The sequence below is a fragment of the Hyposmocoma kahamanoa genome, unplaced genomic scaffold (genome assembly GCF_003589595.1).
Source record: "Hyposmocoma kahamanoa isolate Upper Pololo Valley unplaced genomic scaffold, ASM358959v1 99702, whole genome shotgun sequence".
Classification (NCBI taxonomy): domain Eukaryota; kingdom Metazoa; phylum Arthropoda; class Insecta; order Lepidoptera; family Cosmopterigidae; genus Hyposmocoma; species Hyposmocoma kahamanoa.
Genome location: NW_020656001.1, coordinates 1,535,590 through 1,551,430, shown reverse-complemented (window position 1 = coordinate 1,551,430; position 15,841 = coordinate 1,535,590). Strand labels below are relative to the sequence as shown.

At 35.1% G+C, this 15,841-nt stretch overlaps 1 protein-coding gene across 1 annotated transcript in view; it reads left to right on the top strand.

Moving 5' to 3' along the window:
• The window catches only part of LOC113239162 (mitogen-activated protein kinase kinase kinase 12-like), a 42,045-nt gene extending 29,469 nt beyond the window's left edge, over positions 1 to 12,576 (top strand). The window contains exons 5-8 of the mRNA XM_026476034.1: positions 2,909 to 3,051; positions 4,753 to 4,890; positions 10,641 to 10,805; positions 11,473 to 12,576. Of these exons, the coding sequence (XP_026331819.1) occupies positions 2,909 to 3,051; positions 4,753 to 4,890; positions 10,641 to 10,805; positions 11,473 to 11,827 (801 nt within the window). The 3' untranslated portion in view covers positions 11,828 to 12,576. The remainder of the gene's footprint in view (positions 1 to 2,908; positions 3,052 to 4,752; positions 4,891 to 10,640; positions 10,806 to 11,472) is intronic.
• The last annotated feature ends 3,265 nt before the right edge of the window (positions 12,577 to 15,841 follow it).

Here is a 15,841-nt window from a genome sequence, read left to right as displayed (position 1 = left end):
TGTTTTTCTCATATTGCACAACAGCACATACATTGCTTTGATCTCGAAGTAAGTATCGAAGTAAGTAACTAAAGTATGTGTGTTATGAAAATTGGAAACAACGACGGTACCACCTAAACCCGAGAGATAATACAAAAGTAATTGTTTTCTGCATTGACCCTGCTCCACTGACCTCAGAGATGGCGACTGCATGAAAACTTGTATGCAAGCCACTCGACCACGGAGGTCTTCAAAATGCATCTGATCGAACTCGCTAAACTCTTACCACTACTGGGTACCGATGTGGGTACGGATGTCTACTAATGAGACGGTTGAAGCCAACTTTTTCAGAGCTAAAAGTTTTTTATTTTATTTTACTGGCATTGCAATCCATGCTTGGTAAGCTGGTTAACCCCCCGCAAAAGGAGGGGAGTTATAACTCTGACCGCTTTGTTTGTGTAGGGAACTCAACCTTAAAACGAATATTTATTTTTCATGCCCGATTGACTTGAAATATGATATCTATGGAAATCCGATGACATTACATCTTAGAGGATGGAAAAAAAGAAAGGAATTGCCCTAACTACGAAATGAACGTGCAACAAAAATTTAACGAACAAATGGCGGATTTATTTAGTGTCGTATTATAATCTATATTCCTATATATCGATAGATTATATAAAATATATGTCTAAACTCGATAGATTATACGACGATAGATTGAAAATATATGTCTAAACTCCTGTTTAGACATATATTTACAAAGTTATCCCGCATTTTTAAAATCTTCCAATCTTAAGATAACGCAGTAGTGATTTTTAGATCTTTACTTTCGTTTGGTTAATTAGAATTGGTTACTTAAGTTATAATTTATTAATTGTAGGTATACCTCCAATCACAATGTATTGTATTTGTTAAACTATTATTGTTATTTAGCCGTGTTAAAAAAATGATAAAGCTGTGCGTAGCTGTTAGTGGAATGCAGATTTGTTTTATATTTAATTTAGCAATATTAATTAGTATTAGCAATATAAATTTGTATTCTGTGGCTGTGCCAATAAATAAGTCATTATCGACATGCAAACATTTAATTAAAGTAGATCAATATTCCATTTGGGAATATTTTCGGATATATGGGAATAACTGGGAATTTCGCATAAAATTTGAATTTATTGTTTTGCGTTTACAAATACTCAAATATTACGAATGGTGAATTTGCACAGAAAAAAATGTAATTTGAGAGTATATAAAAAAAGAGAAAACTTTAAAAATATAAATCTGGAGATCTCCTATACATTTCCAACCTCAAGATTCATATTTTCATAGATAAACTTTTAAACAGATTCCAAAAGGTAAGGCAAATAGGCTGTCTATACGTTGGTATTGGCTTGCGCCCGGCAACGTTGGACCAACATGGTTGTTGTATTGCTGGCTTTGTAAAATAAGAATTTTTAGTAGTCAGAGTTGTCAGTGGGAAAAAATCGGAAATGAGTGGATAATTTTATTTTCAGGAACTGAAAATGCCTAGTAAATGAGTCTTGTTTAATCTAAATATAAAATTATTTACCAATAAACCTGATGATGGTATTGCGTTATCATGTAATCTAGTTACATTCAAAGTTATGTAAAAATTTGACTCTTCAAAATGAAGCGAATAAATGAAGATGGTCTTTGATTCAATGTTTATATTCGGCACTCCTATGATTCTCAACCATTCTTTTTCTTTTTTGACTTATAGGTAAACTTAAAGTAGTAAAAATAATAAAAACCTCGTAGTGAATTATTTTAATAACAGAATATCGATAATATGTATGCTTCCAAAACACTATCTCAAAATAATCCTTAACAATAATCATCAAAATATAAAAACAAACAGGCAATCTGAAGAAACCAAAGCAAAATTTTTCAATATTTATGAATAAACTACTTAAATATGTCTAATTACATGAGATATTTGGGCTTTTGTGTGTTTTATAGACAGAAAAATAACAGGTACTGTACAATGTAATGTGATTTTCGCTTTTTCTAATACCACATGCCGTAATGCTGCAGCGACGAATTTTTATTAGTACTTAATTATTCTCAATTCAATATTTTTGTATATTTTATTACAATACATGCGAATAATTCAATAAAACACTTGGAAAAAAATTGTTTTGACATTTGTAGAACTTCCCTTTGACAACCGTATCATGTACCTCATGTACTGCGAAAAGGACACAGTTGGCATTTAAGATGACGTTACGTATTTTCAATGTAATGTCTATCTCTTTTGACTTAAGTCGGCACGCAATAGTTAAACAAAGACAATAACATGTTTATGTTTTCAACGTCGAAATGCATCATATACATATAACGTCTGATTTATATATGTCAACATAACATGTCCTTCAGTTTCCATAGTCTAAGCATTACATATAATAAACTAACTGTTCTTGACAGTTGTTCTTGATAAAAAACACCTGTTTTCACATGCACTGTGCTTCATTATAAAAAAAAAAAAAAATTTTTCACTTCAATCTAAGTTTTGTTATTTATACAATACACAATTACATGTTTTTATTTAATTTTCAAGATTAAATATACTGTTAATTTTTTTTAGTGTAAGACCTTTATTTTTGTCAAGCACGCATCTTTATTTTGTTATTAAATAAAATGACACGTAATATTGAAAATATGGATTATTCCAAGTTTCGTGTAAAAATATAGACTAAACCTGTAAATATGGAAAATAAAAGTAACTTTTTTTATTCTAAATATCATTATATGTAGAAAACAAATTAAAGAACGTCAATTATTTAAATCAAAAATATGTAATTACATATTAATCTTCTTACAAATTACTCTACTTATAACATTTAAATACTTGGTTATCGTGGTACGTGTTGCATGGTGTCAAGAAATGTCTATCCATCTTTGCAATTAACAGGAAGTGCCGTACAAGAACATGGAGACGCACGCTATCATGTGGGGTGTGGGAACAGACACCATTTCTCTGCCTGTGCCCTCCACCTGCCCCGAAAGCCTGCAACTGCTGCTCAACCAATGCTGGAACCGCGTGTCACGCAACAGGTCAGACTTCCGAAATTTTCTAATATTGCACCCCTCATGGAAGAATGGCATAAGTGGAGTTACGTCAAACATGTTTATTGCTCCATTAGTTACAGAAAAATATAACCAATATCCTCTCCAATTTTTGTAACTCTTTCTACAATATTAGTCGATAGTATTACAAGAATTGCATAGGATGTAGGTTATATTTTTCTTTCTATTTGTCTAATGGAGCAATGAATGTTTTTGACGTAACTTCACTTATGACATTCTTCTATGAGGGGTGTGAATGACAGGAGAATGTAATTTATGTTAAGAAGTATTGTAATTCTTTGACGAAAAGTATGCCTGTTCTCAACAGTCGTCGGCATAATGTCATAAATTCATTTAATTCACTAACAAGACTCCAGTCCATATTCAATATTTGCCATTTATAAGGTTAAAAATTATAGTGAAGCAAAAATTTTATAAAAAAAAATGTTATTATACAGCTAATATGCGTACTTGGATGACAAAATTTCCATGGTAGTAACCCATTTAGCTCTTTTAGATTGTCTCGATCTTGTGATATTTGAAAGTAAATGACAAAAATACGCAGTTGTGACCCGTTTCTACATTTTTCAGGCAGCTTCTATCTGTGGTATTGTAAAATAAATATTTTAAATGATAAATGTGAAGAAATGTATGACATTTCGTCTCTAGAAGGGGAATAGGTTCCCCTTCTAGGTTCTAGGTAGAGACGCTTACGAATGAGTAGAAGAGAAAGATGGAGTTTATGAACACCATTACGTGTAGGAATATTTTTTATGCTATCAAGTGACGGATGAACAAGTCGTGGGCTTGGCGGTTAGAGACACGCATGTACACGGCAGTTCATGAATCAATGGAAATAAATGCATCATCTAGGGCAAAATCGAAAGGAACCAAGAGTTGTGGCACTCCTGATTAAAGAATTTGATGGAGTAGTTCGGCTACATTGCCACTTCGCTCTTTAATGCTCGTGATGTTGTTCATTCTCCGATGGGAGAGGAACCTGAAGAAAACGTTTATCAATGTGACGATTTCAAGTTTCCATACATATTAAACAGCTTCCATACACAGTAAAAAAATAAATTTAAAAATATTAAAAGGTCATTATTTCACAAACTTGTGAAATATAACTGAATAGTCAGTGTGCATGACAGCACCATCCTTTTTGTAATATTTTTATTACATTCCCCGTGCTGTCGTTGATGGGAGACTCCCCGAGGGGAACATGGCCTCGGGGCGTTATAGCCGGCATGTTCCCTAACCGCGACGGTGTTGTGCGTGTTGTGGACGTTACAGATCGCTGAAGGGATTTTGCGTCGGCCCCTTCAAAGAAATTTTATTTTATAAAAAAAATTGGAGCACATCAACCTGTGTTTTTGTAATATTTTTGTTACTCTTTTTTTCTTTATTGTCTATTCAAAACCGTATTTTTTTCCGGAAGAAAATAATATACAGACCTTAAGAAAAGTTAGTAATTATTTTATTTAAGTATTTTCAACCACATTTTGTCAGTTTGAAACTTTTTGCTTATACGAGACTCGATCCGTCGATCCTGCAGTCAAACTGTATATATACAGTTTTGTTGGACTATGTTTAATTAAGAAAATTGTACACATTTTTAAATACTAAAATAAAATTACAAAAATTGTAATTTGCTTACTTCTGAAATATGTTTTAATTATTGTTTATTAGGCCCCCGTTCAAGATCATCGCTGCACATTTGGAAATCGCTGGCGAGGAGCTAAGCAACATCAAGGCGGACTGCTTCAATGTGACGCAGGCCACTTGGCGAAAAGAGGTGCAGGACGGCATGGAAAAATTCTATGCCAGGTAACAATATAATATACGTAGCATGTAATGTACTTGAAAGGTGGTAGCCCACTAAGAGAACGATTCTCATTATCATTTTTCAGCCATTACTGTCCTGCAAAGGGAAAAGGCTTCCCTTCCCTTTTTCCAGTCTTCGCGATGTATAGGCGTCCAATTCGTCACGCCATCTTGTTCTGGGTCTTCCGTGGCTTGTTTTTGGCTTGGTGTGATCCACTCCGTGGTAGTCTTTGCCCACAGCTCGTTTGACATGCGGCAGACGTGTCTGGCCCAGTTCCATTTTAAGTTTTCGGCTGTATTACCATCGTCACCGATTTATTTATTTAGAAAAACACAATGTAAACTTGCAGTAACAACAATTTGTGTTTTGGAGAGCAGTATGCTGTTTCCATCGAGTTTACAATGTGTTGATTTGCACTCGCGCCATAATTACAGAGGTCATTCTATATCCGAAACTGGACCCAAATCACTAAAAAAATAAATCTATAAAAATTCCTAAATTCTTATTTTTTATTTAATTGCGGTAACCATGCTTGATCCAAAGGTCATTGACTTGCACTACACGTGCCACAGGTACCGGCAACCATGGCTTATGCGCAGAAAATATGCATTTTAGATCTATTTGGTGGTAGGGTACCGCCGTAGGGTAGGGTAAGGTAGGGTATCGTATCGAGCCCGTGATTAATAGATCATCAGTCGACCTTGCGTATTGCGTTTACGTTCCGTTGACTAGTGTCTCACATTAACCTACTAATAAATGGACGTCGGGTTCGCGCTAAAAAGTGTCCGCACCTGTAGGGCGTTAAAATCGCACACAGAGCGTCAATTGCGCAACAGACTTCGTTTAATCAACTGACAGCGCGGTTGTCAATCATGCAGTACAATATAATAATAACTTGTAAAAATTAGTGCAGTAAAACAGGATTTTGTATCATATTTTCACTAAACGAATATGTTGTATTATCATGGTTATCATTTAAAAGTGTTATTTTGTACAGTTGTATAATATTTAATTTGTATATAAATGAATCGTAAATATAAATTACAAAGGCACACAAAATAATCAAATAGCTAACTGTCCTTTTTCTACACATTGCATGCGTAAAAGATGGAACGAGACCCATTACATCAATTTGAAGAAGCGTATATAAACTTCTTGGTCATTTTTAATTGTTCGAACCATAAGCGATTGAAATATTTAGAACAAGGAAACTATAGAGTCGCTTTGATTTTAATCTTATTTTTAAAATGATTTTATATTAAACGTTAGCAATAACCAACAAAATATTGTTGTATTAGTTTTACGGCTTGGGATTACCTATCAGAAGTCAGAAAATACATTTGCCCTAAATAATTTTAGCTCGAATTTCAATAACGTCAAATTTATTTTTTTAGAAAGATTATTAAAACAAAAGCTAATTTTGTCTATGTGAAAAGCATCGAAATTAGTCGAAAGCGTAAAGGCTTTATTATAAATCGGTTTTCGGAAATACGGATATTTCAGTTAACGTTTAATTGGAATATCGGTACATTTTTTATAGTACAGGCTTATTATCATAATTGTAGTAATATTTTTATGTATGTATCTCTTTAGTATTTCTTTAAGTGAATTTGTACAAAATTCGATATAATAATATATATAAAAATTAGTTAATATTTACGATAAAGGCTTTTTAGCCATTACTCTTATGTTCAAGTAATTTTCAGTCGAAGCTAAATATGGTGCATTTTGTTTAATTTTCAGTAGACGCTGAATATGGTGTTTTTGGGCCCTTAAATTGTTGCAAGCAAAATTAGGCAGTACTGCAATGACCTTACAATTTAAATTATTAATTAAAAAATATCCATTTATTGGTAGGTCAATGGTGTCTCACGAAATGCAACGTGGTTTAGTATGTAAACAAGAGTTAGTGCAAACCGCTACCATGTTCACCAGACCCTGCATTACCATCAAGTGCGTTTTTATGGCATGATGTGAAACGTATACTTTTACGGGTGTCGTCAGTTGTTTCACTTCAAATCGACCAGTCTAACTTAAGCTTTGCTATAATAGATGAAAATTGAAAAATTACATATTTAATTACCGATGAAATGTGATACCGTTTGTTTTGTAATTAGATGTTTTGCTGTTTTTCCCACACTACTGAATGGAACAGCCCCCATTGGTAGAGATATTATCTTTATTACAATAAATACAGAAATATTTTTGGAATATATGGAGACGTACATACAGGTCAGTTGTTGGCGCTGTACTATTTCAGCTTTCTAATTTGTGATTTCAGTGCAAACGAGAGTTGATATTTAACCGGGCGCCAATGACGTGAAAATAATTACGCCGACGGTGACGTTGGGTCATCGTGACCCGAATTTCATTGACAATTTTTTGTAAAATTAAAGTAGTTGTCTAAATTTTAACAAATACGTATTAAGTAAGGGTCGTCAAGACATATACTGAAATAAAAATAATAACAATAAATTGTATAAATAAATATTTAATTAGCGTTCTCAATAACACGTGCAAAATCAACATTGAAAACATAATTTGATATTTCTTTTATTTTTAGTAAAATATTCTGAATAATAATAGCAATTAATAGTCTTATATACTAAAAGAAAGGTCACTCAAACTTATTATTAGAAATTAGTCTTCTACGTCCTCAATCAGAGACGTGCAACTGCTGCAACTATTGCAGTACCTTCCCTTATGATCCGGGTATATAGGTAGTATATATAAATCTAGCATGCATTACATGTATGAGATGTTTTTTTATCCTGTTTGAACGGACATACTTGACATCTCTCGCGTGTGCCAGAGGTTGGTATGTATTGCGTAAATTTGCATCGTCCTTTGAATACCACCAACATTTCATCAATAGTGCAGTTTTCGCCCGCAGGATACATTTTTGGCATTGTTCAACAAATGCTTTGGAAAGTTCACGTATTGGTGCCAAATGATTAAATTGATGTCTGTCAGCACGCAACAAGCAGCAGGAATAAGATTAATTAATTATAAACAGTAAATAAACCAATAATGTCAGTCACAAAAATACCACGCCAGCGATGACGCTGGGTCATATTGACCCGTTTTGACTTAATGCACGTATTACTTGGCTGTGCAGATGGCTTCACATTTAGTACACCAGCGAGTCGGGTAGAGGAGGGTTGTATCTCCAGCTACTCAAACGTTGAAATCGTGCAATTGGCGTAAAACAAAAATATGCCCGTTGTAAATCGCCTCGGGTCAATATGACCCAACGTCATTGGCGCCGGGTTAAAAGTGATACATACCTATAAGGCCCGTTTACCCGATGAGTTGCCAGAGATGGATGGCCCTTATTTCGTGTCTATTTCTGGTTATATACTCGATAGCTGTTTCGCACGCGGTCTGACAGTTTTTCGGCTTCATGCCTCGCTGACACACCCCGAATGCACTATTGCCAATGACCTCTTCATTATAAAAAAAATGCCTTCGTATAATATTAAACTTGCGTGAGAGAGTTTCCTGCAGACCTCATTTTACAAAACTAAACCTCCTTACTCTACCGTCAATATACATCCTTGAAACTGCAATGTTTGTTAGAAAACACGTATCCATTTTTGAACCAGTTAAAAGTGTTTGCCCTAAACACAATTTATCACTCCTACACCCAATCTAGCGATGTATAAAAATAGGGCTATACTCATATATAATAAAATACCAGACATTGAAAATGCAGGACAAAGGTACACCTTTTAAAAACAAGTTAAGTTTGTTCCCCGTAACTAAAGGTTACTACTCAATAGAAGAGTTCTGAGAATTATGTATAAATGTTCTGTCTCTCACGAACCACATACTTCTATTATGCGTATGTTTTTAGTAATTTTCAAGTGATAATGCATATTTGAATTTTTATTAGAGTTAATAGAGTTTTTATTAATATTAAAGTATAAGATAGTTAATTCAGTATATATTTTTTATTTATTTATTTAATAATTAATTAATATATAAGTAATGCGAACTTCAGAAGTTTCGTCAAAGATCTAGTTTGAGCAGGTGCTCCCCGTCCTTCCTAGGTAGGAAGGACGGGGAACATACGCACGTCCATGAGCTTTCTTTTGAGGGATAGTGGTAATTTTAACAAAAGCTTCTCCAGGCATTTTCCGTGTGTCGGTAAATCTCTTTTACTTGTCTTGCCCGTTCGAGAGAGAATGATTACTTCGCAATTAAGATAACGGTTCAAATCTCTGGGGCGACACATTCCTGTGACTTAAATCTCCAAGTTACGTACTGTACTATCACCAAAATTAACGCCTTCTCACTTCCAAAATCGTTATGTTTGTATAGTTGGCGAAATATTGTTTGCTCCTATTCGCTTCATCTTTAGAGTACAATAGGACAAAAGAGTGAACCATCTCGGTAACGCACTTGCCATCTGTATAGTGCAAACAACTAGTTTAAATACAACTAATATAATATAAATAATAACTGCCTCCGTGGCCGAACGGTTACCATGCTGGGCTGCCACGCAAAGGTCCCACGTTCCATTCCCTGACCGGGAGAAATATAATATAATACATTAATTTCTCTCGTGAGTTTGGGTCTAATTTGTAGTTGTCTTATATGTATGTCCATGGCACCTGCGATACAGATATTCCCTAGTGCGGGGCTATGTTCAGTGAGTGCGTTTGCACTTAATTTTAAATTTGATAATATTTTTGCGTCAATAAGTTGTTGAATTAGTAAGAAAAGAGTCCGCAGTCGGTTTACGAAGTTTACTGTTAAAAAAATGACCTGTTAAGTAAATGAGCGTCTCGGGAGCACGGGCGAGACTGGCTCGTCTTTGGTCAACGCGGCTGCATATTCCGAGAAATTTAAATGTTGTTGCCTAATAAGTAGAATTCAGATTTGCCATTAATGTACGTGAAAGCGTGGTAACCGGGCGATGGTCGCGCAGCGTCTGCGCAAAAACTTTCGTGTCGTTTAACTGGGCGCTTCCTATTACGCGGAAACAACTAAAGCCATTTGTTGTTGTATAGATCCTTAAGGCATTGTTTTTTTTTTCGTGATCTAATTAGTCTATTTATGCTAAGTACATTTGTAAATATTGAATATCAATAAATCTCGCTAGCTTTGAAGGTTTAATCGGTATGTCAAAGAGCGTGTTCTACCGTCGGAAGAATGTGGGTGAAATCCATTGAGTATATAACCCCTGGCAACTCATCAGGTAAATGGGTCTTATATTACTTTTAAATATCAACCCTCGTTTGCGCTAAAATCACAAATGGGAAAACTGAAATAGTACAGCGTCAATAACTGTGTGTACGTCTCCGTATATTCCAAAAATATTATGTATTTATTGTAATAAAAATAATATTTCTAACAATAGGCGCTGTTCTATTCGGCGGTGTGTAAAAAACAGTAAAACATCTAATTACGAAACAAACGGAATCACTTTTCATCGGTTATTAAATATTAAATATGTAATTTTTCAAAATACGTCCATTATATCAAAGCTCAAGTTAAACTGGACATCCCGTCAATTGTTTCGGAGCGCAGTTGTGACAGTAATGATTTGGTATAATAGTTTTCAAACAAATTAAATGACATTTCGTCTCTATTTCTGGTTATGTACTCGATGGTCAAATTCAATCCGCGTGCTCAATAAGCGCGACGGGCTTATGGCCTAAACCCTCCCTTAGAGGAGATTCATGCCCAGGAGTGGGACTTAGGGGTTGATGATGACTGTTTAATTATGTAGTGGATATTGTTACAGGAGCGAACCTGTCGAGGAGAGTAACACTCATCGCCGTGAGGAGATGAAGCACGCACGCGATGTCCGCTTGGTGTATGAGCAACAACTAACTCGCGCCAACGAGCTGTATCTCGAGGTGTGCACCGTGCGGCTGCAGCTCGAGCAGAGGGAACGCGCCCTCGTTGAGTAAGTACCTCACTATCATCATCGCCAGGAGATAATAATAAAATTGTCTCCTCAATAATATCACACTATAAAAAAAATCGATACAATTTTTTTTATAACTTCAAGTGACGAGACAAACGAGTCGTGCGCCTGTTGTTAAGCTACACGCCTGTCCATAACAGTTACAGTGATACTAAGAGCTTTAAGTCGCAAAGATCTGAGAGGATCTAAGTTGACAAGTCCCATGTGTTTGTAATTTCACTAGCACCCTTGAAAACCGGAACACAGTAATGATGACATTACTGTTTGGCGGCAGAAACCGCTAGATGGCAGCACATTGATTGAAATTTCAATATAAAATCGATACGTCGTAATTTGCAATAATAGGTATTGATGATATTGAACTTTTAACGACTGCCTGCAGCGTAAATTTTAAATTATATTAACAGTCCAGAATTTATTTTGTTTTTCAATTTGAAACTACGACCAATTACCAAGATTGATAATGTGTTTCAAATTATGAGTATAGTTTTGGCGGTAGCGGTCCTCAGTAATCGAGGCTTAAGACACTTCCATTGTATTTTTCTTCCGTGCTCGTGATCAGCAGTCCTTAGCTGCAGGTCCCATGTTATATAACAAAAACCTCGCACAGGGCCTTATTAAGTTATTTTTACACGTACTTTTTTAGACGAGAGAAAGCCCTGAGGGCGTGCCGCTGCGGTGTTCGCAAAGCGCTGAGGCACTACCAGAGGCAGACATCCTCTTCCTCTGACGGAATGAAGAACTTGCCGCCTGCGATACACGAGAGGAAAGACCGTCGCAAGAAGAAGGAGCCCGCCCAGGTGCTGGTCAACTTCGTCGAGAACAAGCCCAACGACGGCCAGACAGTCACGGTGACAGTCACCGACGACATGTGCGAATGCAGCGACGACAGCATTCAGAACAACAACAAGACGCTGGAGACCGTCGTCGAACAAAATGGCAACGTTGATCTGAAAGTCCACAAGCTGGACAACTGCCTCCCAGATGTTGCTCAGGTGTAAGCTAGGTAGTCGTATTATTTTTAGTTCATCCTCCCAATTACAGGGATTATTGGCATAGGCAGTTTGTCTGCATTTTTATGTCTGTTTCTTGAACTGATAAGATACACGTTTGGATTCTAGATAATTTCTGGGGATGAGGGATAGGTTTTCATTGTATCATTAAAAGTTTACCAAAAAGTTTGTCATAATAGGGTCGAGGGAACGATAGGGAAGGATCAACGAATGCCGCAGTAACGATGTCGTCCTCAGAAATTTTAACATAACTAAATTTTGTCCATGCATTGTTCTCTCCCAGCGATCGTATTAAACTACGTAGTTTGTAACGTGAATCGATGTGTCCCCTTGTATATTCCCATAGAAATTATGAACCAACAACGGTTGTTAGCAAATCTTTGAGGACGGCATAACAGTGGGTAAATGGTCTAGGTAATTTCAGCACCGCCATCACATCGTGAAGTACCATTGATAATTGTAACGACTTTTTTTTTGAGAACGACGTAAGCTTGAAGGAATGAAACAGGATTCCAAGATATAGGGATGGCTTAAAAGCTGCTGTACTAATGCCAGTATAGCACCACGACTCATGATGTTGGTGTTTTGTAGAAAACCCGAAAGCGACATTTCGAAACATTTTTCTGAGAAGTTAATTTTCGTTCTCAAGTCTTTACACATTGTCGATGCAGCTTTCGGGGATAGTGGCGCTGCGGTAATGGCTTAAACGGTTTACTCATCTTTTATTATCTCATTATAACGCCTGACCAATAATTTTCAAGGAGCATTGTGACAACATTCCCAATAGACAATTATTTCTAAATATAAGTCGATGTGAAGTTATTTACAAAAACAAAAAAAAATAACAACATACAATACAAAAACACAAAAAAATTAATGTTGTACTTCAAACGGTCATAGTTGAATAGTTTCGTCAGAATGTATATGTTGGTAATAAGAAACAAGAAAAGGGATTTTCAGTTCATTGTTGGTGTATTTGTGGAGAATGTGGATATACTCATGATTTGTCTCGAGCGCATACGTCATACGGGAGAGGGGGTCGGTCTTTGCTGGACCTTCAGCCCGTGGTGCGTAGGCGAGCCAAGAGCCATTACGCTATTACTAGTAGGCGCGGAATGCTACGGTATTAACTTTCAAATTTGACCGTTTACACACATGTCCCGTAGTGAGAGCCTTTCCCTAGCGTAATGTTATGTATGTAGTGTAAATTATACAAAATACGAAAATCCCATTGTTGTTGACCCCGCCCTCTTGATACCAGTTGATATTAGAATACGATTTACATTCTTAGTATTGATAATTTCGGCTCCGAAGCAAATTATTGTAATAGTAATAATAAGTATTTACTCAGTCAAATACACATATTAAAGTTAAGAACTCTTGCATAGCCAAATAACATTGAGTCCACAAACATTGATTTGTCATTTAGCTATTCAGTTTTTGTTTATGTGTTCGAGACGTGTAAACTTTTCTGTTTTTTTTTTCCAAGACGGAGTAGTATGATTGTGCATAAGGGTTGCCAGCTTACAAGCAGCAAACAGATTTCAGTTGATAAATATTCTACAGATTATATTATTTTTAAAATTAATTGGACATAGTTAAGCAAAATGGAACCAATCTACAAAATTATCAATGAGTTATACGTACGAAACCGTTCCTAAAGTCTTACCTCAACAAAAAAAAAAATCCAACATTTATAAGTATCTCTGGAGTTACATGACATTATAAGTTTTGAAAATAAAACAAGAGGGAGAAACACTTTTAAACTTCAAACTGATATATCTCGAAAGTGAGTGGATGTGGATTGGATCCTTTTTGTTTAATTACGTCCAATTAAGATTCACTAAACATAAAAAGACTGTGTAATAAAAATGGACGGTATATTGGGGGAATAATATCGTGGCTCTGTATTTCACGAATTGATTTCGATACAAGCGGGCCAATTGTCACAATAAGAAGTGGCCTTAATGCTATGATTAATGAACGTCACAACATTAAATTCTTTACGCCTTCTTTGTAAATATTAACTCCTTTCACAGTCTATCGATATAACCATAGTATAATAAAGTATGATAACTCTATATTATATGCAGTGATCGGGATTAAGAGAGTTAATTTAGCTAAAGTAAAGAATAACTGAAATATTTTTTGAATATTCGTATATTTATTGAAATTTGAGTACATTGGTGACAAATTATTATTTCCTATTAAGTATTTGCTGCAAATTATTAACTCAATATAGAGTACTAAAAAAACCGAACTCAAAGTTTGTGGAATTACATCTATAACCTATATTTTGGAAAGTTTAGAAAATGAACACTAAAAAACGAAATTTTATACGTACTGATGACGAAATGGGTATGTATATATTAAGAAAATGTTCATACTTTAGCTAGATTAACTCAATATACTATGATATAACTGTCGACAACAGTTCCATGATTATTTAAAATATTACGAGAAGTGGCAACCCTGCAAACATTATTTTAATCCGTCTTGTAAGAAAATATAGTTCTAAATCCAGTTCCGAAACTGATGAAGTTCTCTAGCGCTAAATGCCGTAAATGATGTTGAAATCGAATACTATGATTATTAAGGCTATCAGCGCAAATGTTGTGTGGCCCAAATTTATTTTTTAGTATATGGTGGCTCTATTACGAGTACAAGATATCACAATTGTTAAATATGTACGGAATAGTTCCCGATGTGGTGGAAATAAGATACATAAAGCATTGTTGTATCTCGACCGTCTCTGTAGCATTCCTTTTTCTTGGAAGCTATGCCAAAGTGAAGTATTTTAGGGAAAATACATATATATATAATAATAATGCCAGACACTCGCACCAATTTTCTAGTCTCCAACTAAGGAATTTTCTGTACCTTGAATACCAGATAATAACTTTCATCTCAGATTTTCAAAGATTAGTTGGAAGGAATCCCTTTATGGGATAAGCTCGCCTTTGTACACAAATAATTTAAAAAGTTTCTTAAAATTTGTATTTTACTTTGTGGCACAATTAAGTGTTTAAATAAAATAAATAATAACCTGATTGCAATACCCGGAACAGAATCAATTCAAAAATGTTTTTTTCCTAAATTGCTACAAATCGGAAATCTGAAATGTCAATAGCAAACAATTTTGACAATTTCACACGTTACTTGATTCTATTCTATTTCCTTAATGGCGGCCACTAGGCTCGGGCCAGTGTCAGTTTCGACATTACTTGTTATCGAACGATATGATACTTGGGGCCGAATCTAGTTTGTCTATGAATTAAAAATAAAAACTACGGTTGTGTGACGTGCGTGAGAAAACTTTTTAATGGCCACCATTTCGCCAGCGTTGAGATGTGTTTGAGAATGAAAATAATTTTGGTAGTAGGTGCTTTCTTTTGCTACCGCACAGATTTATCATTATTTAGAGCGATCCATTTAAATACTTTTATATTTGTACGAAAGCAAATCTGATAAATTATTAAAAGTCTTGGACCAAAAGTTGTTGGTAATAATATAGCCCTGTGAGTTGGCTGGAAATAACAGGGTTATTTTATCATTTAAAGTGATATTGTTAAAAAAAATGTTGGTTATACAATTTTTGCGCTGGTAGCCTCAATTATTATAAGATTTTATTTTTTTAATGAATTCAAGGATCTGAATTGTGAGAATACGTCTTTTATATTCTAGCTAAGTTCCTTACACATTTTTGCGTGAGCTAATCAATCTCCATACTTAATGTTAATTTATAAGCTGTGTTTCGATCTGTGCCATGGTTTCAGTGAAATTCAGACTGTGAAGAGATCTGAAACAATGGTTAGAAAGAATTTATAGTAAAGTGTTTCTTTTTTGTCGAAACAAATTCAACTAACTACAGGCCTGTCGCTTAACTGAGTCCGTTCGTGAGGTACATTACAGTTATGTCGCGCTGCACACGGGATCATTTCAACAAGATTTTTCTAACAATATTCAATAACAAGTTAATTGAAAACAGTGCCAAATGGCTCG